The following is a 20,656-nucleotide window of genomic DNA, read 5'->3' on the forward strand; positions in this document are numbered from 1 at the left end:
TTAAGATGAAGCTTATGTGTCAATCTTTGTCGATTGGATATACACCCTTTACACACAACTAATGAAATAGCTATATTTGTTTACCTTACTTGTAGATGAACGTACCAGTGCTGGTTGTTTTTTTTCTTATTCAGAATATCCCGAATAACTAAATACCTCATGCACACTTGTACACCTCGGAATGAATCACGCAATCTTTTATTGCATGAGTTTCAGTTTACATTGTGTATATATATGATAGCACCACTATAGATATTTGATAGAACTGATTGGCATACGTTGAATAACAAACCAAGTGCTGGGTTCTGAATGATAAACACCCCATGGACATTTGGTACACCTGTACCTGGATCCCGCAATCTTACATTCCATGAGTTTCGGTTTATATGACAGCACTACTATTGAGATTCCACGGAGAGCGTCGAAAGACTAATAACGAAACACGAACCCTCTACAAATACGGTAGACTGTAATTGTCTTACATTTGATAGAACTGATGGGCATGCATTGAATAATGAACCCCGTACTGGTCAGTTTCTCGTGGTACACATGTGAATAGATCCCGCAATGTGTTATTACATAAGGTTCAGTGTATGTGACAGCCCTACTATAGAGATTCCATATTCCTGAATAACGAACCCGCTGCTAGCACGTTATCCGCTATTCGCAAAACGAATAACGAAACACGAACCCGTTGCCAACTTCAGCTGCTGTTTCTTCGCCATTGCTGGCAATCGTCTTCATCGTCCGGTGTTTATTGTGCTTTTTGATGTGTCATTGCCTTCGGCGATTTTGGTTCTTTGATTCTGGTTATTGCAAATATTCCAGCAATATATCCAGATCCAGTATATATCCGATGAAATATATCTGGATGAGAACGACAGGTGGTCAGCCCGTGCTTGGTTGGTTTGTTGTTTAACGCCACACTAAAGAAACATTAGAGTTATATGGCGATACATAATAGAGTCTGGACCAGACATTCTGCCGAACGCAGGCTCTCTTAGAACTAAGAATGATCTAGTAAATATGAATGTGGTTCATTGTGGACAAATGCAGGGATCTCGCCGCTTACATTTGGGGAGATATGCTTGTTTCGTAGCGGAGAAGGCAATGGAAAAATTCCCTGACTTCACTCCACCATGAAAACCGTATTAAGTCTGCCAATTTCCGTAATATATTGTGTTAAATTGTTGGTTCAATAACCCACAATCAATATACACCCTTTGCTATCTACGTCGAACTGTAATAGCAACAACATCAAGTATCTGTAACAAACAAAATATCTTTATTAAAATAGTCATTGTAAAGGAACAGTGTGCAGTCTATTCACAATTATGGTAAGAAATGGAATCAGTTGGTGGTCACCATGTGTGTCAACGTGCATTGTCATTGTGCAAATATACTGAACCGCAAAAGAAACGCACACAATAAGGGTTTCTTAAACTACACACTTTCATTCACTCTAATTAACAATCCAAACAGAGGAATGCGCTGACTTGAAAGTCAAGGGTAACGAATGAGTGAGTGAGTTTAGTTTTACGCCGCACTCAGCAATATTACAGCTATAAAGATGCGGTCTGTAAATAATCGAGTCTGCACCAGATGATCCAGTGATCAACAACATGAGCATCGATATGCTCAATTGGGAACCGATGACATGTGTCAACCACGTCAGCGAGCTTGACCACCCGATCCCATTAATCGCCTCTTACGACAAGCATAACTTTTATGGCAAGCAAGAGGTGCTGAAGGCGTGGTACGACGTAGGGTCTTATGACTTGGTCAGTACAGTGAGCAGCTATTCACCATTTCTTCGTCCTGGACCGTGATTCTGGAACACCATGGCGCCAACTCTCTGGTTCAGACCGACTGCATCCCACACCAAGATGCTTGGACCACCACCGAGTCTCTGTCAACAATGGACGCATTGGAAAACCGTTCCCCGTGCGTTCGCCATACTCTCACTCTGCCATCGGCTGTCAAACCACATTATCGGCTTTCATTAAAAAGCCCGCTACAGTCGATTTGGGCGGTGAGGACAGGACCACGATATGGTTTGTAGGAGAAGAGGTTCCTTTTGAGCAAACGTCCATGCATTGTATCGTCTCTAATGTATCTCTTTAGGGTCTCAGTGGTCTGGCGAGGTATTTCCATGCCTCTGATGAACCTATCCTGCAGACGGTTTAGCACAATCTGTCGGTTTTGATGTTTTTATGTTACTGCAGGTCATGGAACGTCTTGGCTGCTGTTCGTGGCCTGATGCCGACCCTGCAGTCGGTAGATTTTCTCAACATGAACATTAAAATGACTGGCTACACTCCGTGCAGCCTGACCAACTTCATCTCTCGTAAGTGCCTCTCCTCTCTCTCGTAAGTCATTTATGTCAACACTAAAATTATTTCATGTGAGGTTTGGTTGGTGAGGTTTCATTGGTAGGGTTGTCACCATCTGCACGTGCATTTTTATTTTATGTCATTAGGAACCTTATACCATGTCTCTTTTTTAGGTACGTTTGGTGGATATGCTTTTTCATCAGAAAACACACTGAAGTTGGTGATAACTGTCATTTTTGGTTGGAAAACATGTTAACCAAAAGGTGCAAAGACAAAAAGAAGAAAATAAATAAACCCCAAAAAGCCCACCAAATTGTAAGAGCAAACTTTTGCACTGGGGGTGACAATTGTCATTTTGGTTGGAAATACATGTTAACCAAACGCTACAATGACAAAAAAACCTCCAAAACATAAAAATAACCAACCACCTTGTAAGAACAAACTTTGGCACTTGGTTTTGACAAGTTGCGTTTCTTTTGAGGTTCAGTGTATGCCCAGTCAGGGTAAATGGAATGTATGTGATGATCAACGTGCACTGACATTGTGCAATGTATTCACAATTAGGCTAACAAGTAGGGTGTGTACGATCACCATGTGTATCAACGTGCACTGACTTTGTGCAATGTATTCACAATTAGGCTAACAAGTAGGGTGTGTACGATCACCACGTGTAAACGTGCATTTCCACGCCAACAAGGACTATAAGGGATCAGTGCTGACTTTGCATTCAGCGGTCAAAATACATCTATGCATACAAATGTGGCATAAGACGTTTTGCATACATCATTAACCAATGATAATTTCAGGCCAACGTCAATTGTGAGGATTCTGTAGCAAAATGATTTTCAATGTAGACGTCATTACAAACTGAAGAAACGTCAAACACATTTATTGATACCGTGGCTAAATAGTGGCATACATGTAACAACACAATTTTCTATCTTATACAACAGAAAAGTACACTTTATATTGAAGGTCGCCATTGATAAAACCACCCGAATCGAGACAATTAAGAAAACGAATCAAATACATTTAACATGTTTTTAAATTGAGCTGCTATCTAAAATTTGCGCGATGCTAATACAATGCATTACTCGTGAACTCGAAGATGTTACAAATGTTTCTAACATGACGTCCTGTTAGTATGAGATATCAAAGAACGAACTTTTATCAGTACAGTATGGAGAAAGCAGCGCAAAGTGACGCGAATACCAACAGAAAGCTGCTCATCTCCTCGACTCCCTGCCCACTTATTTCAGGATTGATGGTTGTGAATATGATTTCATTGTAGAAGCTTATACCTCTGGTAAATGTCATCGTATGAGGATAACCGAACACAACGAAGGAATACTTTCCATTGTTAAACCCATGAAAGATTACTTCTACAAGCATTGTAGCATTTCCTGGTCGTGCATAAAATCTAAATGGTTCCCATAAATCAAGTTTAAATGTTGCTTCCTTATCTGTGGTATTTAAAGAACCCCGTAACCTCCCGTAGAATAGTTCCAATGACGCCCCTGGTCCCTTCTTAACATCAACGTCGCCAAACAGACGGTGTCCGTACTTCCCAATATAACAGTCAAGGCACTCCACATCGGTGTTGGTGACGTCTGAATTATTTTGTAACGTTGACAGCCAAGTGCCCCATGGCTGGGGATACGAGCAGGCCGTAGAGACATTTAGCCAAGGTTCGTCAGCCAACAAAATATCAGAAATATAGAATGAGATAAGGTTTTCTGTAAATGACGCATACGTTGATCCTGGTCCACTCTCACTTACAAATATACCAATGTCAAAGTCACGGTACAGTTTAATGTAGCTCGTGTACGAATTTAACTCTCCAGTGTGCATGCTGACGTTGTATTCTGGAAAATAACATCATACAATTAAATTATATAAAAACTAATAATGTTAGTATCACTAGCATGTTTGTTTATATATATATGTAGTCTCTTGATGGTTCTATCCCAATTATGGATGATATGGTAATAGCCAAATATATATCTATCTATTCATGGCATGATTTGAGCCGGTTAAAGGGTACATCATACTCGGGTATGAACGACAGTAATTCTAGTTTGTTTCTTACCTTTATACACCGATAGATACCATGCATAACCATAGCCATACTCCAAGTTCATTACGGGATACTTCGGTTTGGACGCCAACGCTCCGTATGGCATATACTCGTGAAACTTGAAGACCTCCACTAACGTAGTGTAATCGACCAACGTGACGTTGTCCTCCGTCACCCCTTGCCTCAGTAGGAAGTGCATCCATTTAGCCATGTCCTCCGCTGAAGACGCAATACCACCCCCTGCGTCTAGTGGATGTATGCTGAGGAGAACCAAGATCAGCAGATAACAATATGTCACTTATACTGAATCTGTCCATCTTTTGAAGAGTCCATTAATAAGCATCGCTGATATCAACCATTGCATTACCTCGTCTAGATTCTATGTACAGGTTACCTTGCACGCATAGGTAACCTGACGGAGGCTTAGAGGAGAATGATACATTCATTCTCTCACAAATGATCGTTATTTAAAATATGTAAAAATCACTAATCATGAATCAAACAAGATGTAAAGAACACTACATCTAGAGAGTCTAGAGACTAAGTGTGTGTTTTCTCACACATGAACGTTTTGCAGTTGGCCAAATAAAGCACATGCGTAGATACAGGTAAAGTACCGCACCGCTAACATCCGTAATACACTTTCAAAGGTGAAGATGCGTGGTATTCCGTCAGTTGCTTAAATCAATTATTAATGAAAAGTGGTAAACTGTTCTTACTCGTAAACTGAGGGATCCGTTAATACGAGTTTGTTCTCTACATTATAGTACGGTTTTGCCATTCCTGTGTCATTTGCTGATATCGTCTTTCCCAGAACACGTGAATGCTTCATTCCCAGTGGTTTGAAGAGACGTTTCTCCAGGGTTACTTCAAAGGGTTCCCCTGACAACAGTTCCACAATACGACCGATTAGAGCGTACGGCCAGTTGTTGTACTCATAGACGTCACGAAATGAGTGAACTTCCGGGAGATAGCGGAAACGCCTGCGTAAAGAACAATAATGTCACCGACACGGGTTGTCTAACAAGAGTCCTCGTTGCGTATATAACAAGTAACAGAAAACTCGTAATGGAGTATGCTTAACAGCAAAAGAAGCGCAAGTTTACAATAGAAGGAAATCTCGTAAAAGTAAGCGTTCATGCCCATTCATGTCCATTTAAATACTTTAAGTCAAGAGAAATTATCGGTAGGGCAGATACACCTATCCGTTTTGAAAGCACCTGGTACCACAGTGGATTTTCAATGATCAGTCAGAATAGTCACTACTATCATACCTTGATCTGGCAGATAAGCTGGATAGATAAGCGTGTCTGTGTGCGTGTGTGCGTGCATGTGTGCGTGCGTGCGCGTGTGTGTTGAGTTTCAGAAAACTAAGCCATGAATGCACTGTGGTACAAAGTGAAATTAACGATGGCGTGTCCATACATTTCCCTTAACGTTTTTTTCTCTCTTTTTTATTATTAATACAGTAAAAGGAACGTTGCGACATCTCAGGTAACTAATTATAAGCCATCAGTACACATGTACTAAGTGAAATAAAAGATGCCTTGTTTATACATTTTCCTAAAAGTTTTTCTGTAATATAGAGAAGATTTACTTTTGTAATTCAGCTAACGTGAAGTTTTGAGGGAATCCAGCAGAAATGGCATATTTTGCAGGATGAAGTCCAGCACGGTGGGTCAAAAGATCTCTCAGAGTAGCCTTCCCTGTCCTTTCCTCGTCCACAAATGCAAAGTCTGGACCTAAGATGTCCTTCACCTTTGTCGTCCATGTTATACTGTAATTCAGCAAAACAAATGAATTGAGACAAGTGTATGAGAGAGAGAGAGAGAGAGAGAGGGGAGGGGGGGGGGGGGGGGGGAAGGGGAGGGGGGGGGGAAGAGGGAGACTCAAGGTCATGGACCACCTCATACCCGTTTGAGAAGAGGGTCGTAGCAACTGGGTATAATGATTTTGGAAAAATGACTGCTTACTGTCGAGGAAATATGGTGCCCTATAATTGCCATCGCGTGGCGCGTAAAAAAGACGTCACGTAAAAAGACTACGTCGACATCGACGTCGTACAGAAATACACAATAATGGTCTGCGACAAAAATACAAAATCGACGTCGGGGGTCGACGTCGTGTTTGGAATAAGATGGGAAAACCGCGGAATAATGACCGCGAAAATCTGTGACATTTAGTTCACGTTTGATCATTTATGAAAACGATGTTGTTTTAAGGGAATAAGACTCTGGTTTTGTACAAAAATGTAAAATGTGTCCTCTCAGGAAACGAATATGAATTTGTCTCACCGGGCTGACATGTAAACCAGCGGGTTAAGTGAGTGAGTTTAGTTCACTCAAGTCATTAGTTGTGAGTTATTCATTTTCATAAATAAACTGAAGTTGCATGCTATACGAATATTGGAATTGACAGTTTTCATCATTATTTCCAGAACGGCAAATGCATAATAGGTTTCTTCCTATTTCCCGTGGTGGAAGGTGAATCTTTTCGACTGAACTAAAAATCCTGACGGTCCACGCAGAAACATCAAGGTCTGGCATGGTCGTCTCAAGAAGGTTGTGGGAAAACAACATCTCAAACTGTTCAAGCTGGTCAAGTTCTTAGCAGATGAAAAAATACTGAAAGAGGCAAGGATGCTTCAGTACAATGCTGGCCAAAGCCTGCCCCTCAAAAGATGTACACATATTTGGAGGAACGACTAGATACCTTGAAATTGAGTACCTAGACCTACTCTTGTGTTTAGCTCGTGATTCTTGGTTCTGGTATATCTGTTTTATGATCTGTTTTATTCAATTTCATTCATAAGGAAATGGTCACTTTGTTGTGCTATTGTATATTATATTGTATATTGTATATTATATTGTCTAAAGTTGCTTAATTTAGAGATATAAACCTTTCGTGTGTTATTTACTATGTAGACAATAGAAATTACCGTCCCAATATATGTTTAAATAAAAATGACAATTTATACCGTAAACCTTGTCTACTTATTTCCTGTGAACTGTGTAGCATTAGTTCAAAAACACTGACTGCCCATTGTCTAGAATCAGTTTACTTTAACAGGTCACACTTACAGGACTAAACCCTTTAGACCTACAGCTGATAAGGACCTCCCTCTGGGGTCATGTGGTCCTAAATGCTCTTTTTCTCTTGTAGCCATATATAAGCATGCCTGTCCCAGCTGTTTTCAGGGTTTGTTTCATGGCTAGCCATGGTAAGTTTTGACTGTTCAGAGAAGAGCTTTGTTTTAAAGTGCTTTTTGCATTCGGAGGGTTTACATTACGGAAATGTCACTGAAACGTGAGAGGTAAGTCATATCTGTAAATAGTAAGTGAGTACTGGTTACATAACTCTTAACTATATAATACATTAGCGTGGTGCGATACTTGTACTTAATTTTCGAGATTTGCTTTCAGTATAAAATTTATTTGTCAGCACTAATGGCAAAGTTAAAACTGAATGGATTTAATTATTGAGTGTTATTATTTTCAAATTCAATCTGTGATATATGAAGGATACTAAATGACCTTCCGTGTAATACCAGTTTTATTAAACGAGTTAATGATTTGGTATCAAACGAGCGAAAGCGAGTTTGATGCTAAATCTTTAACGAGTTTACCAGAAATGCCAACATGGCTGGGTAACCAACAGAAGACGGTGTCGTATTGGCCAGTAACAAGATAGTTATATAATTCAATAATTTTAACTAAAAGTGGATGTTTGCAAGAACTAATTTTAATAGCCTGAAGGCAAGAAAGAGAGTCTGGATAGATTATGTACTGTTTATGTTTAAGGTGTCTTTGAGTATATTTAAGGACCGTTAATATGGCGTTTGTTTCTACAGTAAAAATAAATTGTTCTGGACCCAACGACAGTGGCACAAGCCACCGAGCCACCGTCCTGGGACCTATGTGTGAATAAGGATTTATAATTGCTATATTTATGTTTTAATTGATTATAGTCTTGTTTATATTGTAACTCATTCATTAACTCATTCATTTTTTGGTTTTTGGTGTCTGCTTTGTTTGTAGATGTCTTATATTCTTTGATGCGTATTTTGAGTGGTCTTGATGTTGCTGCCACAGTCGCAACTGATGTTGTAGACCACACCTTCAGGCCGATTTTGTTTTGTAGTGCGTTTCCTACCCTTTGCCTAAGGATGTTTTTGAGAGGTGTGACCATGTAAAGTGTGTGTCTATTCTTGCATGCTGCCAAAGTAAACGACTGATGTGATATGACGTTTTGCCGATGTAGGGTAGTGAGATGCGAATGGGAGCAGAGTCGGGCTTGTTAGTAGTAGAACGGATAGAGGCCTGTGACAGCTGTGATTGGATGAAATAGAGTAAGATGTTTATGTGTTTTAAAAGCACATGCATCCAGTAATTAAAACTGATCACAATTTACAGTATTCGGTGCTGTCATTTCTTATTCATTCACCATGACTTATGCTTAGGTGTGTACCTGGGAAAAATCGCAGAAGTTGGACAGAAGTTGTGTTTTATTATAGTTTAAAGACCAGGCTGTACGCTTATGTACATGGATTGGCTGTTGATAGCCTGGATATTGTTTTTTGTGAAAAAAGCATAAGGTTACTACTGTAGAAGTCTATTGGAAAACATTTGGTGTTGTGTAAGCTGTACGTCGATAGACGTATCAGCCTGTACTGATATGTCTACAGTCGTGTCGGTTTCTTCTGATATGTCTACAGTCGTGTCGGTTTCTTCTGATATGTCTACAGTCGTGTCGGTTTCTTCTGATATGTCTACAGTCGTGTCGGTTTCTTCTGATATGTCTACAGTCGTGTCGGTTTCTTCTGATATGTCTACAGTCGTGTCGGTTTCTTCAGATATGTCTACAGTCGTGTCGGTTTCTTCTGGTATGTCTACAGTCGTGTCGGTTTCTTCTGATATGTCTACAGTCGTGTCGGTTTCTTCTGGTATGTCTACAGTCGTGTCGGTTTCTTCTGGTATGTCTACAGTCGTGTCGGTTTCTTCTGGTATGTCTACAGTCGTGTCGGTTTCTTCTGATATGTCTACAGTCGTGTCGGTTTCTTCTGGTATGTCTACAGTCGTGTCGGTTTCTTCTGATATGTCTACAGTCGTGTCGGTTTCTTCTGGTATGTCTACAGTCGTGTCGGTTTCTTCTGATATGTCTACAGTCGTGTCGGTTTCTTCTGATATGTCTACAGTCGTGTCGGTTTCTTCTGGTATGTCTACAGTCGTGTCGGTTTCTTCTGATATGTCTACAGTCGTGTCGGTTTCTTCTGATATGTCTACAGTCGTGTCGGTTTCTTCTGATATGTCTACAGTCGTGTCGGTTTCTTCTGGTATGTCTACAGTCGTGTCGGTTTCTTCTGGTATGCCTACAGGCGTGTCGGTCGGTTCGGGTATGTCTGTAGGTGTATCAGTCTGTTCATGTATGTCTATAGGGGCATCAGTCTGTTCATGTATGTCTACAGGCTCAACAGTCTATTCGAGCATGTCTACTGGTGCATTACTCAGTGCAGGAATATCATTACTCATTAAACTACGCAAAGAGTACAAGTTCTATGGAGCAAAATCGCAATTCAAACTTTGGGGCATGCATTTTGATGCAGACCTTGAAAAAAAACCAGAAAAAGAGATGAAAACGTGGTCTTTAAGATTGCTTCTACCTATGAAGAGGAATGTTGTCCTGAAATTACTTTTACCAACGGTCAATCATCTTTTCTCTTCAGTACCCACCCAACCAGATGACACAATTGACAAAAGCTACAAAAAACTTTATCCGGCAAAAAGGCAACCTCAAAAGAACAATATTCACTTCTACACTAGCATATGGAGGTATTAACGTTCCAACGATATAAAAAGAAAACTACTATTACAACACAAAAGTTGATGTGGTTTAAAGGATTTTGAATGAGGATAGCTCAATACACCTTCCAAACATGTCAAAGCTATCGACAGCTGATGGAGAATATACTAGAAAAAAAATGTACTAAGGAAAATCACAAATACATTTTGGATAGATGTACTCAAGGCATGGTCTGAATTTGGAAATATTGTCCACAAAAAAAAAACGGCTGAGGGAGAGTATATGTTTTTAGCAAGTATCTATGGAGCAAGAAAAATGGAAATACATTTCTGAGCCACATAAGAAATCAAAATGGTATCATTCACCCCCTGGAATACATTCAAACAGTTACAATGTTGACACAAATTTCCTTGAATACCTTAGCATTAAGAATGCAGTATTTGACTATTTCGATAAGAAAAATATGTCTGTTAACATGGTGCAAAATGAACAGGACTATCCGCTTTTATCATTTAATATAATGTTGATAAGAAGCGGAAAGAAAAGTAAGCATTATTACCAGCTACTGTGTGACTTTACTTTTGTTAAAACAACAGGCCAACTTAAATGGGAAGAAACATTAGGAAGATGATTTTCCACAAAGTGAATGGCAGATCATAAATATAATGCCTGTTTATAAATATAAATCACTGTTTGCGAAGGAGACATTGAATTAACACTAGAAAATATATTATTTTGTTTAAAGGGGAAAAATCACAACCCTCCAAACATTACCTGTCTAATAGTGAAGAAGAATATTTACACTATGAGCAGAAAAGAAGTAAAACCAAGCTTTCGCCAGATCAAAGAGAAATCAAAATATACAGTAACTACAAATCATGTAAGGTTTTTACCTTCTCACACGCTGACCAAGCTAATTTGATTACATTTTGGTCATATCTCCCCACTTTCCTAGCACAACATTACGCAATTTGCCAAATTTACCCTGACTCGGTGTGGTCTCAGATGTAATAAATATATGACATAGTATAATTAATCAGATAGTATCATTTCTAAGATAATGATCACTGTACACTTCCAGGATGACTGTGATTCGAAAGCTGTTTTTGTATATAGGATATATGTATTCAATACAAAGAGTCTGCTATTTGAAAGTCTACCTTGACATAATGTGGTCCTACAAGGAACAATTATTTGATGATGGACTAGTATTAGTCAGATATAATCAGATGACGATCACGGAACACTTCCATGATGACTGTGACTTGAAAGCTGGTTTGTATGTGTATGTATTCAATACAACGTGCCTGTCATATGCAACTTAACCTTGACCTAATATGGTAAAACATTATGTGATGATGTACTATTAAATTGCCTGTTTTATGCATGTCTGCCTAGACCCACTGTGGCCCTATATGAAACAATTATAAAGGGTGATGTACTATTATTAATCAGATATTATTATCAGTGAGATAATGCTAACTGTACATTTCCATGACTTGAACACTGTTGGTATGTAAAAAGGTATGTATTCGATTAAAATTGCCTATAACTATACCTAGACCTATTGTGGTCCCGCATGGAATAATTATAAGATGATGTACCATTGTTAATCACATATTTTGACCACTGAACACCTTCAAGGTGACGGCGACGTAAAAGTTCGTATGTATACATGTATGTATTCAATAAGTGCCTGATGTAGGTAACTTGTATCTCATGGAAATAAAAGCTATAAAAAATGACTCTGTACTATTGTGTGCATAGGCACATCACTCGACCTGTACTGGTATGACTACAGGCGCGTCACTCAACTGCGAGTGTCAGTGGGCAACTATGACATGATTATGTATGTTAACATATTCAATCACAACCTTTTGTAATATGTTATAAGGGATAAAAAAGTAAACATTTACACACACACACACACACACACACACGTACTCACGCGTGTGCGCACACACATTGTATGTATTTTCATTGTAATATAAAACGTAAACAACACCGGCCTATATACTATAGTCAGTGCTTAAATTTACTGGTATGCATCAACGGCAAATTGGTATTATATCTACCTAAATACACATCAATTGTGTTTAAAGTTTTGGGTTTTGAAGCAAACGTGTTGCTAGAAGTGAAACCCCTATTGCATCAGGAGATGTAAAAAAGTAGTGAACCTAACTATACATTGGATGGTCAGTGTTTATAAAGTTTCCATTGTATTGTGAAACGGGTCATAAGCAAAGCCATATACATATGTGGGTAATGTGATTCATGTGATATGAGTCATCACAACACATTGGAATATGATATTTGTAAAATGATTGCAGAAAATGAAAACGATATGTCATGTGGTACCTCTTGGATGACGGTGTGTCCTCAGGTAATATCACAAAAAAATATGTTCAGAATGGTATTGAATGTATTCCCGTCATAATCAACAACCACAGATTTGATGTAGATTTCTACAGGGGCCGTTTTTAAGGACACCCTGACTTTGTTCTTTCACTAACATTGTGTCCAGATATTCCTGCCTGTGACTGTGGCAGTAGGGTGCTTCCGTATTATTCTCTACAAACGTCACAAAGCGTCCAGTCCCACTTGGGTCGGGTCGTCAAAAACACCTAACACCTCAAAGGTGTATCTTTAATTGGGCTACCATGTAGCTTGAAGCCTCACTGATGAATCCCAGATTCTGTTTACATAAAGTGAATATAGTTATATCACTATAGTGCCACTATAGAGTCTTAAAGCATTGTATCTGAAACATGCACTTCAATCAAAGTGATGTCCAGCGATCAGTCTGACCTTGCCCAGGATAATAAAAAGAAAAGCTTGCGTTATTGCATGAATGGTTAATTGTATTCAAGTAGGCCTTGTGTTTCAATCAACACACCCCATTGCAACTAAGTTTCATTAAAAACTATCTTAATTAGTTTGTTGGTGTCAGTGTTTTTGAATAGTCCACCTTTTAAAAAAAAATTGAACATTTTAAGAACATAACCGGTAAACACCATGTGGGTGATCTGGAAATAAATGAAGAAACTGACGTTTTAGTTTATGATGAAAATGTGTTATACAGAGACATAACTCTGGCTGAAAATTAATAGAACAGCCCTTGTGGAGCCGTAAATATACTGAGTCAAAAAAGAAACTTCACATTCTTTCTTCTGGGCACTATAAAAGAACAAGTGAGTGAATGAGTTTAGTTTTACGCCGTATTCAGCAATATTCCAGCTATATGGCTGCCGTCTGTAAATAATCGAGTCTGGACCAGACAATCCAGTGACCATCAACATGAGCATCGATCTGGGAACCGATGACATGTTTCAACCAAGTCAGCGAGCCTGACCACCCGATCCCGTTAGTCGCCTCTTACCACAAGCACAGTCGCCTTTTATGACAAGCATGGGTTGCTTAAGGCCTATCCTACCCCGGGACCCCGGGTCTAAAAGAACAAGCGATAGTAAGATGGTTAAATTGTTATTATTTCATTGCTGAGATCTGTGTGATCTACTCGATACACTGACAGTGCCGCAATCAGTTCCATTAGGCTACACCGCCGTTCCAAAACATGGGTATGCAGAATGTCAAGTCACAAGAATAAAAATTCGAAATTGATCAGTTCAGTATTGTGTATGGCCGCATCGCGCATTCACCACTGCCAAACACCGTTTGCCTGTGTTGTGAAGGATTGTTCATTGAAATATTATATTAATCATTCAGAAACACACAGGTTGTAGGTTTGAATCCAGGTTGCTGACTAAACATTTGCAAATTTACAACCATTTACATCCTGGCAATCTGATCACATGATCAGAGGCACTTGGGCTCAGTCAGTCAGAAGGCCTCCATGTTGCGAGCCAAACACACCGACTCATGGCAGAACACAGATTTTTTCTGAACTGCTAGTCCACTGTTTCACAACAATTGAACAGCGCGGTTGACACAATTGGCGATAAGAGCAATTTCGATGTGCAATTATATATTGTTTCTTAATCCTCCTGTACGCGGACGACACGGTTCTGCATTCTGATTTTGGTACTAAAGTTTAGCAAACATTAGATTACTTTATGAAAGTTTGTGGTGTACGGAGAAATAGGTAGCATGCCAATGGGCCACACGGGTAGTTAGTTTCTGGCATTAACTCTGTAAACTTGGACCTTCCTTGACATTATCGCAAATTATCTATCGGCTTGTTTACATGCAATCTGTATCTACTAATGAACACATGTGTTCTGAAGGAGCAATGTATGGCAAATACTTAACTTCTGTGGCCTCTACTATGTATTTCGTGACCAACTAAGTGTTTCAAGCCAATGGCTAACAGACTCTAAAAGATAAGTTTTGTCAAAACTGGAGATCTGACATCGAAATAAGCCCGAAACACTATCCTCTCTTGAAATACAGAACTTGTAACCATAATCTGTCTGTCGAGGTTGGCCGTTGCCTTACAATAGAGAGAATTAAGGACATGTCGACTGCGTATGTCACTGTAGCCGAAGAAGTCCAGTTCCTGTTTAAATGTGAATATTAAATATGAATGCAGATCCAAATTTATCCTAAATAAATACATACTCTTCCCTAGTATAGTAAAGTACAAACAATAGTAGAAATGTAAAAGAAATCAGGAACCTTGCACAATTCAGCTGTATAAGAGATAAGTGCCTTCGAGTGTGATTGTATACATGTGTACCGAATTTCTAAAGCGGATTTTAAATATTCATAATTGTTTTCAGTCGCATTGTCTTTATGCCGCCAATTATTTGTACCATATAACCGCCATTTTGAAAAGCGCAAATTATAGTTATGCTCGGACACTTTTTCTCCTGTACCAGCGTGGGTGGCCCTTTTGAGCTATGCAGACCTATTAACAAAACTATTATCTTTGACCTAAGCCATGGAACAAGAAACTATCCATTCTCGCTTCAAGCTCCGTTGTATTGATCTGGATGCCGATAAGATTTTGACAGACATCATAGACAGCTCCCCGTGTTTGGGTGGTCATCCAGTCGAAAATGTTGTGCACTATTTCCTCACAAGCAATAAATGCATGGACTTATAACAAACCTCCTCTCTTTATTCACAAAGAATTAGTACAGTACTATGAGGATATGCATCACTCACTAGCAATGATCTGCACAAATTATAAAAATCCGGACCTAACGCTTGTGATAAAACAACTGCGCTCAGAATATCGAAAATTGGCGGCACTTTGCGGAAAATGTTTGCTTTAAATACTACATTTTGGAACTTTATACAGTGACATGTATGTATGATGTATGAATCTGGACGCGTTTCATGATACCTGTGCTTTTGACATCCCGGGCCAAGTAGGGCCAACAGAGACTTAACACTTTTGGTTGAGACTGTGTTGAAAATGGAGTATGAAAATGGCTAGTAAAGTGGTATATAAATTAACTAAAGATAGATATAATACTAGTTTGTGAATTAGAACACAATTCAAGATACATTAACGGCATTTGAACAATAGTCCCGATGATTATATATGTTGGGAGTGTGAGGAAGAGATCGTTCGACTTGCAGATGGACATGGTTTACATACAAGGAACAGTGACTTTCTCGGGTGGTATTTGTTTAGATGTAGAAATAAAAACATTTTCGGGTCCATAAAAATGTTTATAGAGAGTTACTAAAGTATTTATCCTATTTAAATCCCGTTTCGGCAAGCATGGGTTGCTTAAGGCCTATTCTACCCCTGCACCCTCACGGGTCATATAGTAAAAGGGCTGGGTCTATACACCTATATGTCTTTCTAAGGGAATTTACAAGCCCCTAGCCTCCCTTGTTGAGTTATACTTACACAGCCAATCCAGTCACCATCAACATGAGCATCGATCTGCGCAATTGGGAACCGATGACATGGGTCAACCAAGTCAGCGAGCCTGACCACCCCATCCCGTTACTCGCCTCTTACAACAAGCATGGATTACTGAAGAACAATTCTAACCCGGATTAACACGCGCCTAAGCTTGTTAGTAACCAACACAACACGTATACAGTCGATTTTCAAAAGTCACTATCTATGACCGGGCAGTATTTTGTTTTCGTTGTGGAAACCACACCTATATTTCTACCCTAAACGCATCTTCGTGCGCCTTACAGAAAGATTTAATGGAGTAAATGAAGTCTATTGAACAGCGAAAGAGACGCAGGTTTCGATAAAAAGAATCTCGAATATCATAAAAGTATGAGTACATGTCTATGTCATCTATTTAAAACTTGACATAATCCAGAGTTGTGTTTTTTGCTGTTCACTATATTATCGCCAGGTGAGTGTCTTTATACTCATACCTCCCATTACTTTCATCCATCATCATCGCCAGGAGGGTGGTCGTGAAAGCCTTGGTCAAAGATCCAATCCCAAACAAAGTGTCCTTGGTGACGTTCACTCCCTGTTCAATGTCCGCCAGTCCGAAGCCCCGGACCCAAGTCTCATCCTCTACTACAACAGCCACTGTCTGCCCGGGGATCTGTCTACACTTCATGACCCCCTCCACAAATGTTTCCAGCTTACTAACCTGCTCATCGGTAAAAATCCGCGCCGAAACCACAGAGAGAGCGGATATAAAGAGCAACGCCTGCAGGGACCAGACCATCATGCTCGAAACCAACGTGGTTCTGCAAGTTGAATTTTTTTTGTTTTCAAAACAAACCCATTTTTCACATTTTTCACAAAATGTCGTCTCATTAGGTATCCAAAACACTTTGCAAAGCAATGTTAGATGAAATTATGTTTCTAGAAGAATACGCACACCACTTACTACAAAGAATTTGACAAATTATTTGGCACAAGTGAACATAATAAAATACAAGCATGGTCAGTAAGTAAATAAATTTACATCGCATGAACATACATATAGCTAAAGATGAAGCTTTGGGACACATTATGTTCCACTATTTGTAAACTGTTGAATTCAGGTATATTTTTCCAATTAACTTACACCGTAGTTGTTATCACTCGAAGACAGTATTAGAGTATTCCTTTGCTGCATATTTGTGACTGAGTAATATCACAGTAGGATCGATGGTGGAAATTCAGTTTGTTTAAGGTCTATCTTTTCCGTAGTGCTTCAGGAAGAGGGGCGATTCCTTTCAGACACCTGGGTAATGTTCGCGGACAAAGCAATGAATGCTTCTCATCTGGAGTAAGCTTAAGGTAGTCAGGACAACGACTGACTCAGCATTGGTCCATATGTGGAGATGTAATCATAACAGAGGGTTAGAGGACGAGGGCAAAAAGGCAGAGTTGAGAGAGAGCGTCAGGAGTGAGAGGAGCTAGTTTGAGAGATTGCTGCATGCGCTCCACAAAAGTTTACTGTTTTACTGTTTCGGTCAAGAGACGATGTGTATGTGTGTGGCTGCTTGTACCAGCTAAGTCTTAAGCTGGTTTTTTTGCATAGTGTTACCTCACTGATCATGAGATACTATGCGGCAGTTGACCATTCTACGGACTCCGAGCCGACCAGTAATTGTTTCAATCGTAATTTTCGTGCGCCAGGCAAGGACCACAAAGTACTATGTTTTAACATCTCTTGGTATGACGTGGCCGTGGACCGAACCCGCGACCTTCCGCTCACCGGGCGGACGTTCTATCCACTACACCACAGAGGCGGCTTATCTTAAATACTGAACGTCTAAAATGAATAACTAGAACGTAAGAAGACAGGTGCCACAGAAGGTCAGGTGGACATTGGCAGCAATTTGAGAATTTGAATGGTGAGGATCTGTGGGCGGTGGCTACAACCACTACACAATGAAGGCGTCTCCACCACACTAACGGTAACTAAACTGGGTTTGGCTGGTTACCCCGCCTTCACAATGTAATGTGAGGGTAGAGCAGTGCCTCCCAACTGATATGAAAACATTAAGCAAGACAACTTAATATCAGTGATTATTCACTCTCTCCCCGCCCTCTTTCTCTCCCTCTCTCCCTGTGTCTCTCTCCTGTTGTTCAATCAATGTTGTCCAATCTATTTACAATAAATGTTTACAACAATATACAAATTAATTACAGTAAATACAATCCCCACCACTGAACATCTTTATTCCTGATCAGTTACGTTTCGGTCGTTCAGTATATTTCCAGCATACAATAGCGGGTACAAATGCAAAATCAGCGAAATATACGTCACCATAATTGCTTTTTTGTAATACATGAAAATGAGAAAAACTGGACTTTAATAAAAAAAATGTTCATCTAAATTAAAAGTACCGATGGTATTTAATTAACTAGTCGTTCAGCTCCATTTATTGTGTGTTCAGTTACTTGATATAGTGAGCTGACATGAAATGTCAGTGCACATGTCGGTGTTCAAAATGGTGTGTATGTCATAGTTTACATTTCGGGTCTCTAAATGAAGCCATTGTCCTTGCACTTGTGACGTATACCCAATGTAAATGCGTATACCCAATGTAAATGCGTATACCTAATGTAAATGCGTATGAAAAGACTCTACCAGTTCTCTGATTTTCTGTAATACATATACATGTGGAGATAACATTGCAACACTTAATACCTTTTTCTCTCAATATCTTAAAAACTATGGAGGCGACGCAGTAGGGCAGTGGTTAAAGCGTTCGCTCGTCACGCTGAGGACCCGGGTTCGATTCCCCAGAAAGGTACATATCGCGCAGTAGTGACGACAACCACTGTGCAGGCCTTACCGGCGTCAGTGTCGAAGCGTAGCGCAGCAGACCCGTAAACCAGGCTGGACATTCACTCGCACATTGATGGCATATCAACTAGCAGTGCCTGTTCACATGAGAGTCCAAACATGCGATCGCACAGAAGAAAGACTTCAAAATGAACTTTTATGTGTTTTGAATGAAGGCCCCATTAGTGACTGAATTTTCATACTCTGATGACTTTTGTACACATATTTTTTGGCAAAGAAAATTACTTTCAGAGTTTTTATGAATAAAGTTATATCGGGATGCATATTCTTACTGCTGCATATGTAAATATATCTTGTTGCTGTAATAATATGATTTTGTCATCTATTTTGATGTCGAGTTCCAAAGCTTACGTTTAAATAATAACAACGGATGATGATATAAATTGCAGATTTCCCACAAGGTTTGTGTCCCCTAACTTTCTTAATACACACGCCAAACACTCTCATTTAGTTACAACAGAAACTGTTATCAACGTTTTTCATTTAAAGCAAATCTCGTTTTGTGTAAAATAAATAATACATAGTGGAAATCGATCTGGAAAATCTCTAAGTTCTGTATCTTGCAATTCTTCTCAATATAATATGAAATATATTTTTCCAATCAAAGGCCTTTTCTGGAAATAAAAGCTGTCATATATTACAAATGTTTGGATGTAAATCATTACAAATCCTGCACCCTTTTGATGTTTTACTGTATAGATCTGACACTGTTTAACATTCAAATCCCTGACTGGTATTGTGCGACAGTCTTTGAGGGCCAGACAATACATGCAGTAAATATCTGTAACTTTTAAATGTACACTAGATACAATATTGTTTTAAAAGTGTATGTTGACAATAATCCAGTTTCATCACAAATATCCCTAAAGATTTATTGTTTTTGCAGTTTGGCGAAAAAGTAATTGTGATGACATTTAAGTTGCTAATCCAAAGCGCTTCCCGCATCTTCTGATAAATGCCGACATATACAAATATCAATCTTCATTTGAAAATCATTATAATATGTATACACGCAAATATTGGAAGAACGTTTCACACCTTACCTAACCTCCTGTATGCGTTCCTGGCTCCCAGTCGTAATTCCGGGACGTGGACAGTTTCACGTCATATAAGAAATTGTTTACACCGACACAATGTGCATCCCACCACGCAGCTGACGGAACATGAATCATTTTAATTAAACTGTTTTGAAAGAGGAACTAAATGTTGAGTTTCAAAACGATCATAATAAAGTATATCAAAATTGAATCATAATTAATTCTGACACAGCTATGAAAATATCGATACGTGTCACATGATGTAAAATTCTGTTATTGGCCAGGTGTTTTTTCTGGATACATATTGATCATATTCGTCATATTCGTATGTTGATCATTCATGTCCATAGTGCTGTTATAACTGTAACGTGTTATCCCTCGTGCAATTGATCACAGTATTGCTACGGCCTAGATGGATGTGTGGTTGTGGTAAGGCTAGGTAATGTACGGTTACGCATGACTTGGTCTACATACCACTTAACATGTTTAAATTTTTAAAAGTTTTCATATATTCTTCTATACAGAGCTAGATGTTAAGAAAAACGAACACGATAGATCTATTTGATTACCATTAACTGCCGATACATGTTATCTGGTGATTGCGAGTAGGACTACAGGAACGACATGCTTAACATGAGAGGCGGGTAACGACATCGTGTAAGGTTTGTTGACTTTTGTAGGCTGGTGCATGTCGACGTATCCCAGTCGAGT

The 20,656-nt window shown here is 39.2% G+C and overlaps 2 protein-coding genes across 2 annotated transcripts; one reads left to right on the forward strand and one right to left on the reverse strand.

Annotated features, from left to right (window-relative positions):
• Positions 1–1,268: 1,268 nt before the first annotated feature.
• Positions 1,269–20,043, reverse strand: LOC137274408 (uncharacterized). The gene is made up of 6 exons (XM_067807579.1): positions 19,952–20,043; positions 16,525–16,851; positions 6,008–6,187; positions 5,130–5,393; positions 4,423–4,670; positions 1,269–4,198 (listed from the first exon to the last, which is right to left on the reverse strand). The coding sequence occupies exons 2-6, from the start codon at positions 16,830–16,832 to the stop codon at positions 3,504–3,506; spliced, it is 1,695 nt and encodes a 564-aa protein (XP_067663680.1). The 5' UTR covers positions 16,833–16,851; positions 19,952–20,043; the 3' UTR covers positions 1,269–3,503.
• Positions 9,175–11,295, forward strand: LOC137274718 (uncharacterized). The gene is made up of 3 exons (XM_067808063.1): positions 9,175–9,292; positions 9,695–9,802; positions 11,291–11,295. Exons 1-3 carry the CDS (start codon positions 9,175–9,177, stop codon positions 11,293–11,295), a joined length of 231 nt encoding a protein of 76 aa, XP_067664164.1.
• Positions 20,044–20,656: the final 613 nt, after the last annotated feature.

Source organism: Haliotis asinina, chromosome 2 (genome assembly GCF_037392515.1).
Source record: "Haliotis asinina isolate JCU_RB_2024 chromosome 2, JCU_Hal_asi_v2, whole genome shotgun sequence".
NCBI lineage: Eukaryota > Metazoa > Mollusca > Gastropoda > Lepetellida > Haliotidae > Haliotis > Haliotis asinina.